At 40.8% G+C, this 13,698-nt stretch overlaps 1 protein-coding gene across 1 annotated transcript; it reads right to left on the bottom strand.

Annotated features, from left to right (window-relative positions):
* Positions 1-3,817: 3,817 nt before the first annotated feature.
* LOC136747087 (olfactory receptor-like protein DTMT) lies at positions 3,818-4,738 on the bottom strand. Its single transcript, XM_066700044.1, has 2 exons — positions 4,356-4,738; positions 3,818-4,046 (listed from the first exon to the last, which is right to left on the bottom strand). Exons 1-2 carry the CDS (start codon positions 4,736-4,738, stop codon positions 3,818-3,820), a joined length of 612 nt encoding a protein of 203 aa, XP_066556141.1.
* Between the last annotated feature and the right edge of the window lie 8,960 nt (positions 4,739-13,698).

Below are 13,698 nucleotides of genomic sequence, written 5' to 3'. Positions count from 1 at the left end.
TGTTAGTGTCTTTAACTTCTCAACTTGATATTGTAAATCATACAACCTTATTTTGGCAAATATGTACTGAAATGCATATACCTTCCTAACTGAGAAGTTTAGGCTTGTGCTAAAGGACTTAAGGAGACAGCTTTGAAGCTCTGTGTTTTACGACAGGCCTGTGCTCACCAAAGTATGACAGATAACACATCCATGCTGGAAGGACCCCTCCAACTGACAAATGGGCTGCCATGACTAGCATCACATTCCAATTGAAGATTTATTTTGTGAAACACAAACATTCAAGGTACTTTATATATTCCATAGACCAGGGCAATAAACCCAAATACAAACGACATGCTTCTAACAGAAGTGTTACCCAGCTTCTTCCTCAATTTGATAACAAAAAATAAAAGGTGACTTAAATAATTCTATCTCAGACTCAGAACATGCTCAAGCCATGTTTGGTCTTAAAAGAAAGACCATTAGCTAAAACAACCATTGGACCATTTATATTTCACATACAATGCAACATTCACATTTGGTAAAATAAGTATTTACACATCCTAATTGATCCTCCACTGACATGGGCATCAGACCAGCCCCCCTGGGATTCCAAAAACACAAAAATTTTACATTACCGAAAAAGACCACCTGGCTTGTTTGGTATCAACTGTAAGGTCCTGCTTTGAGGGACTTGAAAATGTAATTGATAGAACTAAAACTTGACAATATAGAGAATTAGAAACTCTAGGTAACATTTGGACCATTTTCACATTCCTCAAAGCCATCACACCCCCAACACACATTCTGTAGGAATCAAGGGAGAGGAATGGCAAAGACTGCTTCAATTCGAATTTCAATTTTATTACCCCAAACCAGACCAATCAGAAGTTTGGAAGGAAAGAGATTAGAATCTATTTGTCTAAAATGTATAAAAACAGGAAGTTAAAACAATTAGCAGTTGGGAGTGGCACAATTTGGAGTGGAACAACCTGGGAGAAGAAACCAAGGAGACGAAATCCAGAAAGACTGAACGGAACCAGAACCAGAACTTCTCCACCAAAAACCTGAAAGCTTTGCAACTGTCCTCAAGTCAAAGCAGTTTGCCAGCCCTCACCGCTTTCGACCGTCTGCATAACTAAATCTCAGTAAACCACACAGGTAGTATATTTTGTGTACTAGTCAAGAATTAGGTAAACCACAATTGCATTTTACTGGAGCAATCTAAGTGAAGTAGGGTACAACAGCACTGCCCTGCCCAGGATTTGAACCCACAACCTTCCAGTTATGAGTCCTAATCACTACTCCACAGTGCTGCCTAGTAAAGCAAACTGATTTAGTAAAGCAAACAGAAACCCTCAGAAAGTAATGGTAGCTATGTTGTGACCAGCCTTCAGAGAGGTCTGATTTAATGAGTCAGCCAGGGACCTCTGCAGTCAGGCTGAACTTCAGCTGCTTTCCCACTAATTTGTTTCAAAGGGCCTTAATGGATAGGTAGCAATTAAAATAAAGAAATACATAATTATCCTTACAATGAAACGCACAATAGTTTAAGAATTATTAAAAAAAAAAAAAAAAGTGAAATGCAACAGTATGAAGGTGTTTTGGGATAGCATGTATCTATGTACTCCTAGTCATCATAACGACATTCTAAAATAGGATCCATTATTGTGCCTTCATCTTAATTATATGTAAAGAGCTCAGGGCCAAGAGTTATTATTGTTAGCACCATCATTATTCCCAATAAGCACACACACACACACGCACACGCACGCATGCACACACAAATAATACTCCCAACACATTTTTTATATTTATTTATTTTTTGTTTGTTTGTTTGTTTGTTTATCATTTACATATTCTTTTTAAAGTGGTTATGGGGATTTTGTTGAAATTAAGGCGGAGAGCGTACTTTGCTGTTTTATTAGTGTGTATTTGACTTTGTACTTGCTGGTCGTCAGTCTTGTCTCATTAAGAACAAATCTGACTAATGAAGGAAAGGACACCATGAACAAAATGTGGAAACAGGGAGGCAGAGGGGTGTGTTTTTTACAGGTAGGTGTGGTTATATTGCTTCATTTGAGGTTAGTTTGATTTACAAAATGAGTGAGTTAATTGATTGACAGCTAGATTGTAGGAGTGCTTGCTGCTTGGCTGTTGTCCTGCTACTCAAACTTGAGTTTACGTTTTCCCAAAAATATCAAACTGTCGGAATTTCAAAACACATTAAAGATTTTTTTTTTTTTACACATCACTTCCTCTCCCACCAGAAAGTGATTTGCTGCACAATGTGCCTACCAGGACAGGATCAACACATCCTTCAAAATACGTGTTAGTTTACAATTCCTTCAAATTTAAAATTTATGTGCAATAAAGAATATGAAAGAAAACAAGATATATATTATTTTGCAAAGCAGACATGAAAAAGGTCTGTAATTTTATGAAATTGTATTCAATTACACAGGATCTGATAAAAATGCCTTTCATAATTGGGATTTCAGTGTTTCCCCTGATTTTTCAACTTAGTGATGATTTAGTTTATGCAATTTTAATGTGGGTGTTATAGAGCAAAAATTGAAATAATAAATGTGTGACACAGGGCACAGGGGTCTCGCTCTCCAAACTCTTCTAGGACTCCAAAACACTTGGGTGGTATATTTTTTCACTCTTATCTATCCTTGCATACTTCAAGCAGCCATCTTGCCATCTCCAATGCTCCAATGCAGTGTGGCTGTTGGTCTCAGTGTTGCCTCCAGTACTGTGCTACAACCAGTGCATGAAATGTCTTGGTGCAGCTTGGTACAGTGAAGTGTACCTCAGTCTAACCCGGTGCAATTTCAGTGCAACTCGGTACTGGTACTCGGTTCTCTCGGTGCCCCCAGGTGCAATCCATGTGCTCTTCAGTACATAATTAAGATCTGAGCATGTGCATTTCCTGCACCTTACAACTGCGTTTCACTGGTTGGAGTGCCAAGGCCATCCTGGTGCCCACACCAGTCACTGACCATAGCACACGCTTTAGTGGAGCCATTTCTTGCAGCTTTAAGTTTATTGCATTTTATACCTCCTAAAAGTAAACTTATATATTATAGATATGTACTAGTGGTGTCACGGTGGTGCGGTGGTTAGCATTGCTACCTCACAGCTCTGTGGTACCGGGTTTGAGTCCAGGCTGAGGGTGGGGGCTGTGTTTATGGAGTTTGCATGTTCTCCCCGTTCCCATGTGGGTTTTCTCCAGGTGCTCCAGTTTCCTCCCACTGTCCAAAGACATGCAGGATAAGCTGATTGATCATTCTAAAATTGCCCTGTGTGTGATGGACTGGTCTCCCGTCCTGGGTGTATACCTGCCAGGATTGGCTCTGGCTTCCCCTCAACCCTCACCAGGATAAGCAGTTTTGAAGATGGATGGATCTATTAGTAAAATGATGTCTCCTTACTGCAAAGATGGAACACACAGGGACTCCACCTTTTTTATGTATATAAATAAAACATAATTCTCTTTAATTTAAAAAACACAGTGCATTATAGTTTCCAACATCAGTAAATTGTCAAGATGTTAGTCTTTTATTTGCCATGTTTGGATTACAAGTAATAATGAAGGTCCAGTGGAGTGATGACAATGATGAAGTGCTAATGATTTACAAAATAAAGACCATGGATTGGGAGCTTCGATTTGTACTCTCAATTTCTGTGTAGTAAATATATATCCCTTTTGTGCTAATAAAATAACACTGGGAGTGTTCAATAAAAGATTACTTACTCTGTGAATTTAATTTTCCTGTATTTATATAAGGTATAGGATGATTTGCATGGAGAGATAACATGCATGTAGTATTTAAGTGGTTTGACGTCTTTTGATCTCTGTTCTCTTAACTCTTGCAACAGAATTATTTATTGTGCTGGAAAAAAGTTTCAGGATCCTCTTTCTTATCTCTTGTAATTTAATCCCATATGTGATTGGATTCAACAGAGGGGGTGACAAGAGACAATTGATCGACATGATGACAAGCACAGAATGGGGCAATTTAGCCATCTCAAAACGTTGGTAAACAACTTCAAAGCAGCTGGTGATGCAGTAGTTTATGAATGTCAGTAAATGGGGAGCACAAGTCTGTAGAGCCTTAGAACGAGCTTCCTTTGAAGCATTCAGGCACACTGCAAGGATTCTGACATAAGAGTATAAACTCAGTAGTATTGGTGGAACCAAGAGAACTGTTGTAACAAATAAGCCAAATACACTATTAACAGTGATATCAACACACGAAAGTTTGACAACTGACCAATTGTCACAGTGTACCTTATCTATGACAGACCCGCATAATGGCAGCCTTACAGTTAAACAAAGGTGTATAGAAAAAATACAAATAGGATACATGTACACAAAGACCAACAGCTGAGTCACTTTAAATGGAGTCATAATGCTGTTGTACCTCAATGGATGACAGATGGATAGATATCGGTCATATGCCATCAGGGCCAAGACTGAATATTCAAATCCTCCGTACGTGTGAAGGGAAAATATCTGTATCAAGCAGCCAGCTCTGGATATAGTTGGGATTTCTGAAAGGAGGTTTGCCATACACATAGGATAAAATGCAGAGCTCCCATACAGTCCATTCAGGGAAAGATTACAAATAAATATGTACATAGGTTCATGCAGTTGTCTATCAAATGTTATAACTGCAATGACAACTGCATTTGCAAGGAGTATCAAGAGATAGCCCAACAGGGTTGCAGCAAAATACAAATATTTCATGTTGCCATTTTCACCATAGGCAGTCAGCAAGAATATTGTTATATGTGTTGAGTTTTGCATTGTAATTTGACTCTGGTTGCTCAGAAGCCACCTGAAAAACATACATATTATTATGTGATTATAAACCCTTTATGAACCATAAAACCGTTTATAGAAAATTATAATAAAAAACTTTTCAGAAACTCTTTTAAATAAGTAACTAATAGGAATTAGTGAAATCATGACATACTGTCTGTACATGCACATGTACATGTAATACTTATAATAGTAATAATAATAATAATAACAACAATAATTATGCTATTAAATATAAATGTGTAGCATTTATTAATTACATAATCTCCAGTCGTTATCATATCTCCAGCACATACCTTTAAAATCCTTCCCATCAACACTGACTCTGAATGCACCAGGTATAATGATAATTGTACATGTTTTGCAGTAGCTGCGTGTTCTGTACTTTATGCTGTAATCCCCTGCAAGGAATATTTAATGAACCTCCATTCTAGGGATTTCCTTGGGGAACATTGCTAATTGCGGTTTACCTGCTGGGAGAGTGCACAATGAATATTGGACAGAAACTAAATAATTTGGTAATTTAACATGTTTTTATGCACAAGATGTAGAGCCTATTACAAGAGCCTTAAATGAACAAACTGGAATTTCACACATGATCTCAGAGATTCAACAGAAAGCCATGCAACCCTTTAAGAAGGTCTGTAGAGGGGGCTGCAATGCAGTCCTAATGTGAAAAATGTATGACAGCAGTATAATAACATGTAGATATTAAATTCTTAATAGACCATGATAACCAGTCAGCATGAAATAAGCATTTCAGGATCCGTTTCCCCATCAGAAGATCTGCAAATGAAAGTAAATGAAAGATATCGTGTCTCCCTTTTCACACTGAAATACTGCTAAGAGGCAAAATTAAGCAGCGTTCCATTAAAATGGATTTCCCTTTTCAAACATTTTCAACTACACTTGATGGTACCAGGCTTCACATTTCCTCAGTGAAATGTTTGTCTGTAGCTGCATTTATTATATATTTTCTCCATGCTTTAAACTTTTGTGCTTATTTTTGTGTTTGCAAGAACCTTTCTTTGAATTCCTACTTGTATGGCTTTTGTCCTAACTCCATAAATAGTGGGATTTAAAAGTGGAGGAAATATGATAAAATACACAGAGATCATCATTTGTACAGAATGCGGAACAGAGCTCCGCTTGGGTGCACGACTGGAAGGCATAGTCCAGTGGAAGGAAAGACATAATTCACTAACTCCCTCAGGAGGCACTTAACAGGGGCAGACTGGGAGAAGAAAAAGGCAGGAGCCAGAGCCCGTGGGCTACTGGGGCTCGACTGCACCCAACACTGGGTTCCCAATGGAAGGGACTGGTCCCGTCACGTCCAACCTGTAGAACCGGGCAAATGTAAGTGAGGCCCAAGCTGCAGCCGCACAAATGTCTGCCAAGGGGGCACCTTTTAAAAGGGCCCAAGATGTGGCAACGCCTCGAGTCGAGTGGGCCAACAGGTGTTCAGGCACCGGGGTCCAAGTGGACTCGTAGGCCATGGTAATGGTGTCCACAATCCAATGCGAGAGACGCTGCCTTGAAAGCGCCTGGCCCTGTGTCCGCACTCCGTAAGACACAAACAATTGATCTGACCCGGAAAAGGCAGAGCAGGTGAAGCTGACTCTCTTGATCCGAAGTAAAGGGAGAAGAATGAAAAGCCATCAACTCAATAGGCCTGTTGACATGAAATGGAGACAGCACTTTCAGGAGGAATGCAGGGTTAGGCCGTAGCAATTCATTGGGTCTTGACTGCCGTCTTGGCACCAGGTGCTAAACATCTGCCAGCGGTAGGAAAACTGCGACCTCATAGAGGGAGCTCTCGCTGACTGAATAGTGGCTACTACTGTTTCTGACAGACCCCAGGCAATCAATCGCTGCCGCTCAGGGGCCAGGCCCAGAGCTGGAGCAGGCCCGGATTGGGGTGCCAAGGCGTGCCCTGCACCTGGGACAACAAGTCTGCTCTCACTGGGAGCTGCCAAGGCTCTCTGTGGAGGAGGGCGATCAGGTCTGCAAACCAGACTCTCCTAGGCCACCTTGGGGCCACCTTGAACTGTCGCTCGTTCCCTTCTGACCTTCTCCAGGACCACCGGGAGAAGGGGAATGGTGGGAACGCGTAAAGGAGACAGCACGGTCATGTGTGGGCTATCGCGTTGATCCCTAGGGTTCCTGAGCGGTCTCGGATGGAGAACCATAGTGGACAGTCAGGCAAAGAGATCCACTTCTGCCCTGCCGAAACGACTCCACAGTTGTTGTATCACAAGCGGGTGGAGGCACCATTCCGAGACCGGGGGGCCTCCCCGAGAGAGGAGGTCCGCCGCCATGTTGGACAGGCCTGGGAGGTGAACTGCTCTGATGGAGCGGAACCGTGGCTGCGCACACAGAAGCAGACGGCATTCTAGACAGTACAGTCTGCACGACCGGAGACCTCCTTGCCTGTTGATATAGGCAACCACCGCTGTGTTGTCTGTCCGAACCAACACGTCTGTCCCGTAGGACAGGCAGGAAATGAGACAGTCCAAGGAGTACTGCTTGTAGCTCCAAGGCATTGATATGGAGGGCCTGTGCGTGCTCCGTCCACCTGCCTGGGACTCCACGTCCATCACAGACTGCTCCCCAACCCTGCTTGGAGGTGTCTGTTGTCATGACTGCTCGGTGAGAGACTGGCCCCAGGAACACACTGAGGGTCAATTTGTGAGGAGCGCCTCCCAGCACGCTGGAGTGACTGTGACTCAGTGTGCTCGATCACGGCAAGGGTGCATCTTGAGAGACCTGAACCACCACTGCAGCGGCCTCAAATGGAGGAGGTCGAGGGGGTGGGTCTGTGATGCAGCCGCTAGGAGGCCCAGCAGCCTCTGGCAAAGGGACACCCTGATGTGAGCTCTCAGTCAGAAGAGGGAGAGACACATGTGTATTGAGGCAACTCTCTCTGCCAGCGTGGCGAGCATGGCAACGGAATCGAGGCGCAGTCCAAGGAACTATGCCTGCTGAGTTGGCATCAGGCGGATCTTCTCTTGATTGACCCGGATGCCCAATTCGGAGAGGCGGCCTAAAATCAGGTTTGTGTGGTTCTGAACCCCCTCGAGTAAGAAGAAACCAGCCAATCGTCTAGATAACTGAGGATGCGGACCCCCTGGCAATGCAAGGGGGCTAACATGACGTCCATGCACTTGGAAAAAGTGCATGGGTCTAGCAACAGGCCGAAGGGGAGAACAGAAAACTCGAACACTCATCCTTCCTGTGTGCCTGCGCAATAGGGATGTGAAAGTAAGCATCCTTCAGATCCACTGTGGTGAACCAGTCGCTGGGCTTGATGGCCTGGGACATGGTGCGCAGGTTGAGCATCTCGAAGTGCAGCACCTTGAGGTGGCGGTTCAGGTGCCTCAGATCCAAGATAGAGCAGAAACCAGATCTTTTTTGGGCACAAGGAATTAAGTAGAATAGAATCCTTGCCGCACACTGTAACGGGTCCCTCTCTCGCGTCAACACCACGCCTCGGAAGAAGGGTGGACATGTTTGAAACTGCAGGGAGTAGCCAACTGCTATAATTTGGAGCACCCAAGAGTCTTGGGCACACTGATTTTACTGCTGCTGCTAGCACACCTGCTGTGGAGGAAAAACCTTGTGGACAAAAAACCAACACAGCAAGCAGTCGGACTAGATATTGCACTATATAAACACAACAATTATTTTTAAAAGGCTCTTCTTGTGAATGAAACTGAAACAGAAAGCGCAGGCAGACCTCCGGTGTGAGGACGTAACAGAATTGGGATTAGCTATAACTAAACACACAAGACAGAGACGATGTGCAGTGAAAACCGTGTGAAGCCAGCCAGCCGAAATACGCAGTTTGAATCTTTATTACAAACACAGACATAGCGAGGTCATGTTCTTGGGTCCAGGTGAAATGGCAAAAGAGGATGTACCTGCACTGATGTCACGTTTTATAGAACAGGAAGTGGGAAGGGACCTGTTCTGAGTGACGAGTGCAGGGGCCAATGGTAGCTTTGATAGAGTGATGTTTTCGATCAGGTTTCAATGGAAGTGTGCAGAAACCCCTACCCCTTGGGCAGTGCCTCCAACCTGAAAGATAACTATATATTCACAGTATTATGAATTAATTGTGATTTATTTGGTAGCATTTCGTAGTGTGACTGATTTTACTAATTTGATACATTTCCCCGCTCCCCCTACCTCGGGCTTCCAGTGGGGAATGCCTATACCTAAATCCGCCTGAAGTCTGTTTCAGTTAATAATTGTGTTTCAACTTACATATTGAATTGATGATCATTAGAACCTGTTTGGTATAATTGTTTAATCACACACCTGACTATATGCCTACAAAATCCCTGACTTTGTGCAAGTGTACCTAGAAGAACTGATGCTGTTTTGAAGGCAAAGGGTGGTCACGCCAAATATGGATTTGATGTACATTTATCTTCTGTTCACTTACTTTGCATTTAGTTAATTGATAAATATAATCTATTTAACATGTCTATTTTTTAAAGCATTCTTACTTTATAGCAGTTTTTCACACCTGCCTAAAACTTTTGCACAGTACTGTGTATATATATATATATATATATATATATATATATATATATATATATATAGTAAAAAAGCAAATACACAAAAAAGTGTGCAGTTCTGATTATCTCTGGCACCATCGAGTGTAGTTGAAAGTGTGAGAATACTGAGATGCATTTAAAAGCAAGCTGTTTAATTCTGCCTCCCATTTTTTTTTGTGCAGCACTGCAGCATGTGAAAAAGGGAAACTCATTTACTCTCAGATTCAGTCTTTTGAGGAGGAAAATTAACCCAGGATGCTTATTTCATGTTGACTGGTTATAGTGGGCTATGATGAACCTGCTGTCATTAATTTTTCACATTAGGACTCATTATCTGCATTGTAGCACCTTCTACAGACCTTAAAGGGTTGTATGGCTTTCTGTTGAATCTCTGAGACCATGTGTGCAATTCTATTGATGGATACATTTCTTTCTAGTTTGTTATGTTAAGGCTCTTGTAATAGGCTTTACATCACGTGCATGAAAAAAGAATAAATTACCCAATTATATATTTTCTGTTCATCTTCATTACCCACTCTCCCAACAAAATTTATCAAGGTAAACCACAACCAGCCAGCCTCAACAAGGAATCCCTAGAATGGAGGATTATAAAATATTCCCCATTAAGGAAATACAGTATAATAAAATAGTGTTTCTGAGAAGTATTTATTATATTATTTGACAAAAGGTTAGGAATAATAAACATAGATATATGTTTTCGCACAATAGTAAATAGGTTTTCCAGGTGGCTTCTGAGCAACCAGAGTAAAATAATTGTCTCAACAAATTATTGATTTTGGAAGTCACATGGCACTGTGCTATATTGTATTTTTTAACATTTTTAAAGATAAATATTATTTATATATATACACATACATACATACATACATACATACACACACACACACACACACACACACACACACACACACACACACACACACACACACACACACATATACAATTACATGCGTGTGTATATATATACACTCACCTAAAGGATTATTAGGAACACCTGTTAAATTTCTCATTAATGCAATTATCTAACCAACCAATCACATGGCAGTTGATTCAATGCATTTAGGGGTGTGGTCCTGGTCAAGAGAATCTCCTGAACTCCAAACTGAATGTCTGAATGGGAAAGAAAGGTGATTTAAGCAATTTTGAGCGTGGCATGGTTGTTGGTGCCAGACGGGCCGGTCTGAGTATTTCACAATCTGCTCAGTTACTGGGATTTTCACGCAGAACCATTTCTAGGGTTTACAAAGAATGGTGTGAAAAGGGAAAAACATCCAGTATGCGGCAGTCCTGTGGGCGAAAATGCCTTGTTGATGCTAGAGGTCAGAGGAGAATGGGCCGACTGATTCAAGCTGATAGAAGAGCAACTTTGACAGAAATAACCACTCGTTACAACCGAGGTATGCAGCAAAGCATTTGTGAAGCCACAACACGTACAACCTTGAGGCGGATGGGCTACAACAGCAGAAGACCCCACCGGGTACCACTCATCTCCACTACAAATAGGAAAAAGAGGCTACAATTTGCACAAGCTCACCAAAATTGGACAGTTGAAGACTGGAAAAATGTTGCCTGGTCTGATGAGTCTCGATTTCTGTTGAGACATTCAGATGGTAGAGTCAGAATTTGGCGTAAACAGAATGAGAACATGGATCCATCATGCCTTGTTACCACTGTGCAGGCTGGTGGTGGTGGTGTAATGGTGTGGGGGATGTTTTCTTGGCACACTTTAGGCCCCTTAGTGCCAATTGGGCATCGTTTAAATGCCACGGCCTACCTGAGCATTGTTTCTGACCATGTCCATCCCTTTATGACCACCATGTACCCATCCTCTGATGGCTACTTCCAGCAGGATAATGCACCATGTCACAAAGGTCGAATCATTTCAAATTGGTTTCTTGAACATGACAATGAGTTCACTGTACTAAACTGGCCCCCACAGTCACCAGATCTCAACCCAATAGAGCATCTTTGGGATGTGGTGGAACGGGAGCTTCGTGCCCTGGATGTGCATCCCACAAATCTCCATCAACTGCAAGATGCTATCCTATCAATATGGGCCAACATTTCTAAAGAATGCTTTCAGCACCTTGTTGAATCAATGCCACGTAGAATTAAGGCAGTTCTGAAGGCGAAAGGGGGTCAAACACAGTATTAGTATGGTGTTCCTAATAATCCTTTAGGTGAGTGTATATATATTCATACACACATATACACATTTATTTATTTATTTCAGACTGCATACAAGTCAGGTATTACTGTACAATATAATTACAGGAGATGTTTCTTCCTGCATGCTTTAAACTTTTTGGCTTATTTTTGTGAGTGCAAGAAACTTGCTTTGAATTCCTATTTTTATGGCTTTAGTCTTCACTCCATCAATAATGGGATTTAGAAGTGGAGGAAATATGATAAAATACACAGAGAGCATAATCTGTACAGCATGTGGAACAGAATTCATATAAAATCTGTTTTGTATAAGTAAAAAAAAAACATCAAATGAAAAATTCACCAGTGTAATTATGTGGGATGTGCAGGTGTTCAGAGCTTTTGCTTGGGATTCTTTGGAAGCTTTTAGGCAAACCCTGAGGATTTTTCCATAGGAATAGACAACGAGCAACAGTTGTGGACATAAAGAATAAATCATTGCTATTAAGCTATAAGTGCTAAATGCAGATATATCTTCACAAGCTAATTAGACAACTGAATAGTTTACACAGTATATCTTTTCAATGATTTTTCTACACAGCTGCATTCTAACAGTTAAAGTGATAGTCACAAAGAAATGACCAACAGAAAACACCCAAGTCAAGGCAATAAGTCCATACACTCTCACAGTGGACATCATTTTATGGTAATTTAGTGGATGGCAGATTGACACATATCTATCGTAAGCCATCACAGCTAAATTAGTAAATTTACCACAGCCATACGTGTGCAGTATGAAAATTTGCACAAAACAACAGACCCGAGAAATCTCATGAGTGTCAAATAAAACATTAACTAAGACAGCAGGGAACAGTCCTATACTCCCATATACTCCATTTGTTGCTAAACTACACAGGAAATAATACATGGGCTCATGCAGACTCCTCTCTAAACAGATAACTGTGATGAGAACTACATTTAAGAAAATTATAACAACGAACAAAAGAAATACAATCATACAATATAAATATTTGGCCCCTCCCATTTCAGCATAAGCAGACAATGTAAAATACGTAATTTGAGAGGAGTTTTCCATTGTCTTTTCTCTCAAAACCAGTGCCTGGGTGGAATATAAAGGTATTAAGTATGCCAACAAATTACTTTATCATAACTTGCTATTTAACATAATTGACTATCTGATAATTTACACACTGACATTCAAGAATGAATTGTAAATGTAAAGAGACACATACATCACTGTATTTGTTAGGAATTGCTTTGTTGAAACGCCTGTCGTGCTATAGCTTTGAAACAGTGAATGACTATTGTATTTATAATGTGTACAGTTTTAGCATGCCTGGTTGTGGGAAAACATGTAAGGGTTACCTGCTATCGCTTTTTTGTTGTTGTCTTTTTGAAGACCTGTTGGTTTAGGGAGTGCTGTGATGAACACTGACTGCTGGATAGAAATAGATCCACATATCACTGTAGCTTTCAAACCACTTCATTTCAGTAGCAGTAGCTAGTTTATTGTGTCACAAGTTTTAAAATGAACACCTGTATACACCTCGACTGTCCTGTACAGACTTCTGAAAAACACACATAGTGTAAACATCACCAATGATTGGTTCTCTTCATAGAACAGTAGTGATGAACATTTTCCAGTCTTACTTTCTGGTGCTGCAGATGGGTGAATAGTCAGTCTGCCATTATAATTATTAATATGATGATGAAAAATGTATTAATGTAAAAATAATATTTAAAAAGTAAATAAGCCAATAGTTACAACAGTGCTATGTGCAGTAGAGTCATAACAGCCATAATTAACAACTGTATAGATACAGTTACATTTAAGGTAATTTAAAATGAAACTACAGATAAGTGCAACAAAACAAATCAATAAAGTGATATAATAAATCGAACATACTCTTCAGTAACTGGGAGAACCATGAACAACATCATGATCTCCTTTGCCACTACACTATAGACTACATACAATAGACAGACTGATAGTAATAATCACATACTTACACTTTTAAAAGCATAACAGTAGTGAGGATCGTAGGAGTCAGTTTCTGCAATTGTTTGATAGGCTGAGATGTGCTCAAGGTACGTTGAATGCACTGCACTGCATTATGAATGTACCTGTATCAGTCA

The sequence above is a fragment of the Amia ocellicauda genome, chromosome 3, assembly GCF_036373705.1.
Source record: "Amia ocellicauda isolate fAmiCal2 chromosome 3, fAmiCal2.hap1, whole genome shotgun sequence".
Taxonomy (NCBI): domain Eukaryota; kingdom Metazoa; phylum Chordata; class Actinopteri; order Amiiformes; family Amiidae; genus Amia; species Amia ocellicauda.
Note: the sequence above shows the minus strand (reverse complement) of the source record. Positions and strands in the feature narration are given on the sequence as shown.